Source organism: Centropristis striata, chromosome 9 (genome assembly GCF_030273125.1).
Source record: "Centropristis striata isolate RG_2023a ecotype Rhode Island chromosome 9, C.striata_1.0, whole genome shotgun sequence".
NCBI lineage: Eukaryota > Metazoa > Chordata > Actinopteri > Perciformes > Serranidae > Centropristis > Centropristis striata.
Genome location: NC_081525.1, coordinates 15658544 through 15670823, shown reverse-complemented (window position 1 = coordinate 15670823; position 12280 = coordinate 15658544). Strand labels below are relative to the sequence as shown.

The following is a 12280-nucleotide window of genomic DNA, read 5'->3' as shown; positions in this document are numbered from 1 at the left end:
CTCAGTGAGTATATTTTATTTGTTTTTATTGTAGTTTATTTATTTATGTTTTATTTATCTAGAATGTTTAAATATTTCTTTTCCACATTTCAATTCCAATGTTTAATATTCTTGAGATTTAAAAATGAATTGTTGTGGAAAAGGATGTACTCAACGATACTATCGTTTATCGTGATAGTTGCATTACATTCAAAGTCAACATTTTTGTTTTATTAAAGTTCTGTGGCTTTAACCAAAATGTGGGTGCAGAGCATGAGTTTAACTGTCCAACTGCCAGATTAACAATAAAAACACTGCTTCTTACAGTACTTAATGAAGCATTTTATTCATAGTAAACCAATACCTTTACAGGGAATAAATCTTATGTTTGTAGCTACTTGGCAAATCCATGTGTGTGAAGTAGCTTCTCTTTTCATGTATATTTGTAAGGGCAGCTCATGATAAGTAAACAGCAGCTCCTACAGATGCTGAAAAAGTTGTTTGCTCAAGGTTCAGCCTGCTGGGGGAACAAATGGCTTTGCACAGCAGACAGCAAAAATCATTAGTGCGACACGCTACTGTTATTTCTATTGACAGTGATTAAATCAGGTCGCCAGTGTGTGTGAGTGGGAGAGAGTAGTGTGTGCTTGACTGGGTGGGTCACTTGAACTACTTTCACAGTCCTTTCAGCAGTGATTTATTGCACAGTTGCAAGTCCTGAGAGGTCAAGTCTGCCTTTAAACATATTTATTTAACCTTTTTTGTCACCTGCCTTTAGGTCATGTGTACTTTCGTCAGAGCAGCATTAATGAGAGGAAAGTCTAAGATTCTGGTATTATTTTGAGAAATAAATACAAACGTACTGGGGTTACTTTTAAATTTATGTAGTTACCATGTCATATATTATTCTAGAATTACTAAATAATTATTGATAATTGCCATCTTTTACACTGAATGAGAAAGTTTTTTAATAAAAGGGAATAATTTGCATCTGGCAATGCTTCTTTTACCACCACCAGTCATAAACATTGTCTAACTTCATTAGGATGATATGAGAAACATTAGGTTTGTCATAATTAATAATTAACTAATTGTTGCCGTCCTGCACTAATTAATGTGAGAAATATATCACAACTTTTATACCTGCCCTAAGACACCTTACATTACCTGGAGTTTAGCAAAGGTACAGTTCTGTATGTTTATTATATATGTACATGCACAAGGTGTGTTGTACTCTGAACACGGCCCCAGCCCGGTTTCGACTTAGTCCTAGTGCCTCGACATATCAGTCACAGGCAAATTGGTTTCAGTTCTCTACAATCATATCAGTATTTACTTTTGCCTGACTGGCTGCTGGAGCCCAACGAAACAGAGCTACCACCCAAACAACAGTGTCATCTAGTATCGCTTATTACAGTTTGGCTGAGACATACTGTAGAACAATATTCAAACTGTAAATGTGCTTCAGAGACAAAATGATTTAGTTTAAGACTTATAATAACACTAAAATAACATTTTAGTAAAGTCCTTTGTTATGAAGGAGTACATTTACTCAATTACTGTACTTAAGTAAAATTTTGAGGTACTTGTACTTTACTTAATTATTTCCATTTTATGGAATACTTCTACTTCACTGCATTTAGAGGCACATCGTGTACTTTTTACTCCACTACATTTAGCTGACAGCTTTTGTTACATTTAAAGTGATTTGACTTGTTTTTTATAAATTAAATCTCGAAACAGTATATTAAGTAGTGTAGATGAGCGCTATCTTAAAGAAATTAAATGCTCCTTACATAAAAACATTTATTTTAATAATAATAATCTGAGTGAGGCCATTCTGCATAAAGAGTACTTTTACTTTCGATACTTTAAGTACAATTTGATGCTGATACTTTTACTTCAGTAAGTTTTGAATGCAGGACTTTTACTTGTAGTGGAGTAATTTCACGGTGTGGTTACTTAAGTAAAGGATCTGAATACTTCTTCCACCACTGGTCCTTAGTATTTTAAATATGACAGAAACAACCCCACTGAGTTAATACAAGCATATATTTTCTGGTTTCAAGCTCCTATTAATGTCTTATTTCGGGGTGTTTCTATACATCTGGATCAAAATAGTGTCAGTGTTACTTTGGGATTTTGCAAAGTAGACAGACAGCAAAAACAACTCTAGATTGGAGAAAATATCAACATGTATCATACAGTTTCCTGCCAGGTATTGCCACATTGCAGCCCATCACATCACATTTAGGTTTCCCATCATTAGGATATGACTCAACCACCAAGCTGTAAACAGGATACAGTACGCTGGATGTACACGGTTTTGTCAGGAGATAAAGAAACATGAATGGCAGCCAACGTTTGGATATTCAAGGCAAAAACATGTTTTTTAAAGCCCCTGGAAATCTGAAGTACTTCTGTAAAACATTAAATATTCATGGCTAAATCAGCAACAATCAAAGATAAAGATTTGTATAGTTATTACATATTTTACATTGATATTTTGGGAAATATGTTTGGAAATATTCACATTCTGGCAAAGAATTGGAAGAGATGATTATTATCAATATCATCATTTAAATCTGTTAAGTAGCCAGCAGCTGGTTGGATTAGCTTAGCACAAAAACTGGAAACAGGAAAACAGCACAGTAGGTAACAAAATCTGCCCACCAACTGTAATTGGCTGTAATATTTTCTGGTAAGAAAGAAAAGCCTCTGTTTGAGGCATGTTTTTCGCTAGGCAAATTTGGCATCTCAATTAACATCCAGGTAAACCTGAATAATGCACCTACCGTGCTAACATAGCTAGTTTTCTATGCTAACGGTAGCTTGCCTCGCTGCCGGGCTGCTAACCTCCCCAGGTTCACCGTCAAACTTGTCCAAATACAGTCACCTATGGCTCCAAAAACCAAAATGACGACAAAATGTATGACTTTATAATCGCCTAATCTGACACAGTGACCGTCAAAAAGGACAAAGTTATTGTGTAGTCTGAACCTGTCATGAAGCTCTCATTATTAGCTCACGTTATTAAACAGTTTATAATTGTTTCTACACTTTGGTTTTCGTGCAGTTGTACAACTAATTAATACAACTGTACAGTAGTTCAGATATATATATATATATATATCAGATATATAATCCATTAAGAGTCACCAAACTCTGTTATTAAATTGCTTCATCTATGAAGGTGTGGTGTGATCAGGCTTGATTGACAAGGCAATACAAACACACAAGCACACAAGCGTCATGATATTCTAAACTCAAATTTTGCTTTATCCCGATTAGTGCACAGAAATACACCTTGTTTTTCCAACTGATTCAAAACAATGAACACAGACAACAAAACAAATACACAAATCTTTCATGAATAATCACCAAAACTGTAAGTTTGGAAGAAAATTGTGTGTTCATAGTGAGAAGCTAATTGAAAAAAAAAATTGGTTTTCAGGGTGTTTGAGCTTGATGGTTTGAATTCAGAACAACTTTATCCAACAACAGTTTGAATATGAAATAGTAATTTGGGAATTTTTTGCATAAATGTGCCAACAGTACACTCCAACTGAAGTTAAGGTTTCTGACGCACACTGTTTGCAGTAAAAAGTTAGAGAACCACATCATGTTCACCCTTTACTGGCCTGAATTAGAAAGCAACATTAATAATATTTTACTAATATGCTCCACCTTCTGTACATGACTGGGCTGTGTGTAAACAGGCAGGGTCATTGGTAAAGTCCTTCTTGACTTCACACCTGCCGATATCATATTCAAACACACAGCCGCAGTGCTGAGGAGTAGCCGTTAGCTTTTTGAATCCAGAGTGTCACTTATTTTTTACAGCAGCAGAGAACAGACAGCACCATGGCAGCTACTCTCTGTCAGGTGATGGGCTTCCTCCTGAGTTTGTTAGGGGTGGCGGGAATAATTGCAGCGACAGGAATGGACCAGTGGGCGACGGAAGACCTCTTTGACAACCCTGTGACGGCCGTGTACTCGTATTCGGGCCTGTGGAGGTCATGTGTCCGCCAGAGCTCAGGCTTCACGGAGTGCCGACCTTATTTCACCATTCTGGGACTGCCAGGTACGGTTTTTTTTAGCAACAAAGAATATGGACAAAAATGTGTGATTTTTAACGAAAACAATTTTATATGAAATACCTGTGAAATAACAGTACACAGCTGTTTTAATTACAGTAACCTTGTGATATAAAACTACTTACGGTTAGGCAATATAAACTACTTACTGTAACATCAGTGACTTTCATAATGTAACATGACTAAAAAAGTTTCCAACTGGAGAACGAATACCATTTTCGTGGGTTTGTGTCCACCTGCCCTTAATGCGTACACTGTAAAACCCAATGTTGCTTGTTTGTTATCATAACTAATTTTTCCTTTTCAATACAACAAAGATTTTAAAGTCATTTTAACTAAAAATATTGAGTCAAATAGCAAGATTCATTTGAGTGAACTCCATTGTCTTTGTTGTCTTGACATACAATTCTTTCGCAGCATGGACACTCAAATATTTAAGTTGAAACAGCAAGTTGGGTTTTACAGTGTACTTACATAAGTGGATTGGTACGAAATTTAGTGCTTTTGTTTTGCGGGATAGCTACCAAATTTCATATTACTTTTCGTATGAATTACTATGTTACTATGTTGATGAAAACAGCATGCTATGTTACCAAATTTATGAATCTTAAGTAAAGTTGCATGGCTGCATTTTTGTGTTTTATTCAGTTACTTATTTGGGTATTCTGGAATAATGGGTTCGTAAATAAGCAGTTCCATCATCAAGTTGTCATAGATTAAAAAAAAGCTGAATACACTTAGAATAATACTATATCGAACTGCTCATAGTGAGAAGCTGATTAAAAGAAAAAACCTTTTTCAGGGCGTTTGAGCTTGATAGTTGGAATTCAGAACAACTTCAACCCACAACAGTTTGAGTTTAATATAATAATATGGAACATTTTTGCATAAATGTGCCAACAGTACGCTCCAACTGAATTTAAGGTTTTTGACTCACTATTTGCATTAAAAAGATGACAACAAATCATTAAGGTGACTCATAATTGGCAGTTGGAAACCACATCATGTTCACCCTTTACTGACCTGGATTAGTAGGCATCATTAATAATATTTTACTAATACGCTCCACCTTCCATGTCAGTTCAGTGTGTCCTTCGAATGATGGGAATAATAACGAGAGGTCAAACCACACCCTCGTTACTAAGGGGTGGAAATTATCATTGCCGTCATTTCCCGAAACTGGGACAAAGACTCATGAAAATTAGGTAAACACCTGATAAGAACTGTTCCTTGTTTAAGCATACAAAACGATAAGCTGGAACTCAGATACTGCCATTTCAGGGCTCCATGACATTGGCGTTAACTTAGTTTGCGCGGGACATCTAAAATGGCTGTCTCGATGATCCAGTTGATAGGATTCATGTTGTCCACGTTGGGGCTTTTTTTAATAACAGCCGCAACAGCAATGGACATGTGGAGCTTGCAAGACCGATCTTTTACAGTTGTAACAAATTTCTTCACCTATTCTGGCTTGTGGAACACGTGTGTAGGGACATCATACGGTACCACACAGTGCAGGCCTTATTTTACCATACTAGGACTTCCAGGTAAGAGAATTACACTTAAAGAGAAAAAGACATTTATCAAACATTTCTCTCCACATGTTGGATTAAGGAGAACATTTTCCAAAAGGACCTTGGAAAGGTGCTTTAGAATATTCGGGAGGCTTTAGGGCAGATTTTCTCCATTTCCCTCCTGCATAAAAATGCAGCGGACTGCAGAAAAGATGGTGTCTCTCCGGAATCAAATGGAAATTTGATGAGACATCCAAAGCTTAGCTGAGCAAGCACAAGCTTTACCAGAGTGTCACACAATGTAAAGTACATTTCCACACTCTGTACTTAACAGCTGAATGTAGTGTAGAGCATATTGTACATAAGGTCTTAAAGGCTTAAGTCTAGAATAATACAGCTACAATATCTCAGGCCATTGAAAGATGGCATTTGGGTCAATATGTTTTACTACATGGTGCCTCGATTTATGAGTTTTATATCGCTACTGCTGCTGGAAAGATGTCGGGTTTTTTTCTTGATTTACTTTTTGCTTTAATTTATTTAAATTGTGAACAAATGCCATATGTGTTGAGCTCTCTAATCTCCTTTCAAAGTATTGTCTTGATATAAACATGCCTCAGTAAAACATGAGGAAAAGGAGATTCTGACCTTTCACAAGTAGTTCATTAAGGAGCTACATAAAAACCCTACAACCCTCCCCTTATGCAATTTACTTGTTGATTTTGTATACATGTATGTATGAGTGTGTATGCATGTAAGTATTTCTACTTTTATTATCCTGTAAAGTACCCTGTACTGCCTTTGTATACGTACAAGTGGTGCTAGACTGATGAGATTTGAATGTGAGTTAGTTAAGATTAGTAACTCAGTCAGTTTTGCTTACCTATCAGAAATATATATGAGAAAGCCAAGTTCAAAGCTGCTTTTTTTTAAATGAGGCTATATTTTGTTTGTTGTAAGTTACATCCTCAACAGAACACGTGTAAATGTTTATGATTATGAATAATTTCTAGTGTGTGTTCTATACTACACTGGCAGTGGTAAGAGAAGTACTCAGATCTTTTACTGAAGTACATGTAGTAAGACTACAGTATAATTAACAGGAAAAATACATTTGTTATATAAAGGATCATCATTATTGGTGAAAGCAGTATTTCTGGTCAAGATGGAGATCATTTTAATGGGGACTGCTTATTTTGTCAACATCCAAATGGTCCAACACATAGCTACATGTGTCAGTAGTCTGAAAATACACACTGGAGTTTAGTCGCTGCTGAAGTGCCTCTTAAAAAAAATTATTATGTTACAACTAGGACTGCAAATTTGGGAAATTTTCAAAGTTGAAAACTTTCCATGTGAATTAATGGGAATTTATGGGAATAAACCTGGAATTTACAAATATGAAGGTTGGCCCTTAACAGGGAACTTAAATATAGTTAGTTATATAGTTATAGGTAAATATATTTTAGCGTAACCTTGACTAAAACAACCAGATTTCATTTTGCATTTTACTTAATATTTGAATGTAAAACATTCATGTTTTAGTTGTTCAATGAAATAATTGATTGTTCAATAAAATAATTAAAACTTGATAAGGTTCGACTTTAAAATAAAGTTGTTGAAATGTCATGTTTTTTTTTAAGTTTTCCAAAATTCCCCAGCTTAACTTCCTACGGAAAGTTTCTGGAAATTTACCGGAAATTTACCACCCCTTTGCAACCCTAGTTACAATGCTGTGGTTAAGTAATGGTTAGGTTCGGGAACAAAACGACTTTGTTTGGGTCAGAAAAAGTTTACTTATTTGGGCTACTGGGCCGTTAGAAGAATGGCATGGTACTATTTAAGTAACATGCTGTTGGATAGCTTCGTGTGTACAGCTGCACTATAATTTATTTATTGATCATATACTTTTGTATAGAAAATCATACCCTGCTAAGTAATAAGAAACAGTCAAATAGATGTAGTGGACCTCAAAACTGCACAATGGTTGAGTAAATCTACTGTTATTATTTTCCAGTACTGTAATTTAACAGCTTGCAAATTCAAATTGTAACTTTGCCTTGCAGCTCTGCTCCAGGCCGTGCGGGCCCTGATGATTGTTGGCATCATTCTCGGAGCCATCGGTTGCCTGATCACCATATTTGCACTGAAATGCTTGAAAATGGGGAACATGGAGGACAACATCAAAGCCACAATGACTCTGACAGCTGGGATCATGTTGCTTATTGCAGGTGCAGTAATGTTCGCAATGTCTTGTTCTGTTATTACATCAAAAAACATTTTGCACTAATTCCATTATTTTCTCTTAATCCGTAGGTGTGTGTGGCATCGCTGGAGTGTCGGCCTTCGCTAACTTGATTGTGCAAAGTTTTCGGTTCACAACGTTCAGTGAGGGGTTCAGCTCGTTTGGAGGAGGAGGGGGGATCGGTGGACTCTCAGGAAATCTGACTCCAAGGTAAAGTCAAATTAAGATTAAGATATTATCTGCTATAGCACCAAGGACTACTTTGCATCACTTACAAATGCAAATGCGTAGCCCTACGCATCAAACTATAGACACACTACTATGGTCACAGTTTGTTCAATGTGTATTTGAAAAAAAACTGACTTTGTTAAATGGAGGGAAACATCGTGGTTAGAGTTAAAATAAATATGCTTTCTACCGGAGTCAAGTTACTTAACCTACGTAAGTGAAGTCGGCGTAAATAAGTCTACATTGACATTGATTTTGTAAGGAACGCAGACAGCAGTTTTCTGGGAAGTCAGTTGTATGTTTAACCCATCCACTCACCCTTGCTTTTTATACAACCCTGATTCCAAAAAAGTTGAGACATTGTACAAAATGTTATTAAAACAGAATGTCATTATGGAATGCTTTTTTATATGTATTCATAGACAATATGTTTAATATTTAAACTGATAAACTTTTATTTTTGGTACATCTACAGTCTGAATTTAGACGTTTTACAGTGTCCCAACAATCAAAAATTGACACATATAGGGCGCCACAGGAATGAGTTCAGTGAAGTAAATTAGCATTTTAGCAGCCTAGGGTCTGACCTCTCAAACTAACAATATAGAATATATATATATATATATTTTTATATATATATATATATATATATATATATATATATATATATATATGTTCATTTTTGCCATGTATTTACGTCATTTCCAACTCGGTTCCTAAGCGGTCGGACATATATTATTAAAGGTTAATTAATTGGAAAATATTTTAGCATGTTAAATAGGTTGAATAAGTTGTTGCATGTAGTATTATGAATGTAACATGTAACATTAATGAATAATATATTTAAATATATGCAGAGATATACACAGCATAGTATATGTTGTATGTGACATATATAATATAGAAAAAATACAGAAGGCCTAATGTGGTTGTAACATGTCAGCATCAGAAACATGCGTTTGCTACAGAGCTTATTTCCTGCAATGATCCAAAATCCAATGCAACTTCCAAGTTGGCCAACAAAAATACGTCATTTCGTTTGCTCTCTATAGGTTTACTTCGAAATAATGTAAAAGCATAGTGCGTCTCATACAGACACTGAAGTGTGCCGTGTTGGTCCATACATTTGGTTATGAGTGTCATACTGTCCTGTTTTACTGTCACCACTGTCTTCTTTCAGGTACACTTTTGGGCCCGCTCTATTCGTGGGCTGGATCGGTGGAGCTATCTTGTTCATTGGAGGGATCATGTTGTGTCTGGCCTGCCGTGGAATGACTTCAGATGGAAAGCAACGGTATGTTCAATCATCTTTAGGTGCATTTCCATTAGGTACTTTTCTCTGTAGTGAGCCGTTATGGGTGTGGCTTGGGAGAGAGGATGCGCCCAAGATCCGCCAAACTTCACCGGTTAGCAGCTCAGGTAGCGGCTCAGAAAGTACCTGCCTTGGGTAGGTACTTTCTGAGCCGCTACTAACTAGTGGACGCTGATTGGATATGGTTAAGGTGGCGATTTTGCGCATGCGTGACTCATTTGCAGACTGGTGCAAACTGGATGCTGAGGGGTTAACATCCGACTGCTGCGGGAGGACTGGGCAGCTTGTGGGTGCTTTGGGACGGCACCTGCTACTCGTTAAGAAGAGTAGGAACAAGTCTCCAATGACACCAGAAAAAGTCGCGAGATTTCTCGCTAGTTGCTTTTTTGAAAAATAGTCTACAGGGGTCTGAATAGTCGCTAAATGTAGCGACAGAAGTTGGCAACACTGCTTGCCGCGTCGGTCTGTTGTCACATTCGAACTCCGTTGTTTAGCAGCTACAAAAGTACCTGTATGGGAACAGAGGCCGAGGGGAACTAACTAGTGGGCGTAGCCAAAACACTCAGCCGCTTTCCAAATAGTACTAAAGTAAAAAAACTAAAAGTACTCAGTCACTCAATCAGTTACTCAAACACGCTTTTTGACCTTTTTGACCTTCAAGGGGACCAGTGGGGGACAGCAGCAACTTTGACAAAACTTCTTCTCTCCTGTACAGTAAAGTAACAGAGAGGAATACAGCAGAGATGCAACAGAAATGTCTAGTAAGCAGGTGCTACATGCAAAACACTCGTGCAGATTGTATGTTCGCTGATGTTAGATGAATGCTTTTAACAAAAAGCACCCTGGATATATTCTGTTTTGCTGTGGGGCAGTAAACATTTAGTTCCTTTGAAAGTTAAGGACACATACTCAGCAAAATGTAAATGCAAGTCATTTGGTGTGGGGTTTTTTCTCTGTGTTGCAAATGCTTATGAGGCTGCTCCCAAAACAATACAAAGAAGGCCTTATATTCTTCTCCTGGTCACAGTATTCCTTGAAAATGTGTTTTTTATTTTCATATTAATGAGTGCTGGGATATCCAGAGACTGATGAGGTGGGGAGAGCAAATCGTATAATTCACTCCAGCAGCATACAAGATGTCAAACTAGACTATTCATGCTTGTCTGTCTTTTATTTAAAGTTGCTTATTTTCTCATATTCTTCAGGTACGATGCAATGGCCTACAAAGCTGCCTCTCAACACACTATCTACAAGCCTGACACCAGACCCCGTCCAGCCTACAATGACTCCTACAAAGCCCACACCGAGGACGGACGGCAGTCCAACCAGAGATTTGACTATGTGTAGAATCCTTTCACTCCTATAGATACCTCTCTGTCATATTCTGCTGCTGTGTGATGATGTTTTTCTCTTGTTTTGACCCACACTAATGGGAAGAGTGGTTATTTTCTGATTTCTCTTTACATTCATTTGGCTGAACTGCTACACATTCAAGGTATTTTTTTTACTTTTTATTTTTTAAAACATCATATAATCATATTAAATGCTGTTTTGTGATTTGTGTCGTGTCAAATTAAAAAGAGTGTGATTCTTATTTGTCTAATTCAAATTTATAATGCTGTTAAATAATGATGTAAACATTTGTGAAATTACATTTCATGAAAAGGAACCCACTATAGCTCAAATAATAGAAGCATTAGCTTAAATTACCATATGATATATGCATATGTCTCCATGTATTTCATAATTGGGGTGTATAAATATAGCACAAATATAAGACGAAGTTGTACCTACGCTAACAAAGGATTGTCTTGTAATTTTGCCCCCCTAAAATTTTTCACCTGCAACGTTTCACTCAAAGAGAAAAAATGCCCACAAAAATAAACCCTATAAGGAGAAACAAAATAAAAGAACCACAAAAAGACGCAAATAACTGTAAAAAGAAGAAGAGAAAGGACACAACTACAAAATTAAAACACTGCTTACATAAATGCATCAATACAAATAATATAATAAATACATAAATAATCTGAGTGGGCCATTGCATCACGAGTACTTTTACTTTTGATACTTTAAGTACATTTTGGTGCTGATACTTTTGTACTTTTACTTAGGTAAGTTTTGAATGTAGAACTTGGAGTAATTTTACAGTGTGGTACTTTTACTTAAGTAAGGGATAGTAATACTTTTTCCACCACTGAAAAAGACAAGAAAAGGTGCATAACAGCTGCAAAGAGATGCAAGTGAAAACCTAAATAGCCAAAAAAACACATTGTGTCTGTGTGTCTTGGTCCTGTGTAGGAGAGGTGATGGGCCTTCTGCATGTCTGTGCCCAGGGGCCCATTGTCTCATGATCGGCCCATGGACCGAAGAGACACATTCACAGTGACAAAAATGAGTATGTTCCAATATGTAAAATGCAGTATGCAAAAACTACCAGGATGGCCTAGTACATATAACTGAATTTTGTAGAATGCAAGTCAGCATGCTTTTCTAGCTCTTGCAACCACAATCCTCTACCAGAGGGTCAAAGTTTCCATGGTGATTCAGAAGAAACAGCTTCAGATTTCATCACATCTTTTACACTAATTTTTTAAATGTTGAGTGAGGCTTTAAGCTCCTAATCACCCAACAGGTGTAGAAAACTTGAGAGTTGATGTTTGAGTTTATGTTTCATTCCCATCGCGTCTTTATGATTTATGATTTCATATGATGCTACTCTGACATTTACAGAATGTACAGGTTCATGAAAACATTGCAAATGTTGATGAATGGATTTAACCAGAAATTTTACATTTAAAGAAAACCTTTAAAATCCTCTTGCTAGCTACATTTAAGTTTGGACTTCACAAGTACTGTTTGTATTGATACATCCATCCCAAGTGCAACAAGTCTTGTCCAAAAA

The 12280-nt window shown here is 36.5% G+C and overlaps 1 protein-coding gene across 1 annotated transcript; it reads left to right on the top strand.

Moving 5' to 3' along the window:
* Positions 1-3843: 3843 nt before the first annotated feature.
* LOC131977745 (claudin-18-like) lies at positions 3844-10910 on the top strand. The gene is made up of 5 exons (XM_059341172.1): positions 3844-4063; positions 7657-7821; positions 7907-8045; positions 9244-9357; positions 10581-10910. The coding sequence occupies exons 1-5, from the start codon at positions 3844-3846 to the stop codon at positions 10720-10722; spliced, it is 780 nt and encodes a 259-aa protein (XP_059197155.1). The 3' UTR covers positions 10723-10910.
* Positions 10911-12280: the final 1370 nt, after the last annotated feature.

Bases quoted from the DNA above. Each gene is read 5' to 3' on its own strand.
- LOC131977745 (XM_059341172.1), top strand. From the start codon at position 3,844: ATGGCAGCTACTCTCTGTCAGGTGATGGGCTTCCTCCTGAGTTTGTTA. The intron at 8,046-9,243 runs GTAAAGTCAAAT...GTCTTCTTTCAG, and splicing joins TCAGGAAATCTGACTCCAAG to GTACACTTTTGGGCCCGCTC. The intron at 9,358-10,580 runs GTATGTTCAATC...CATATTCTTCAG, and splicing joins ACTTCAGATGGAAAGCAACG to GTACGATGCAATGGCCTACA.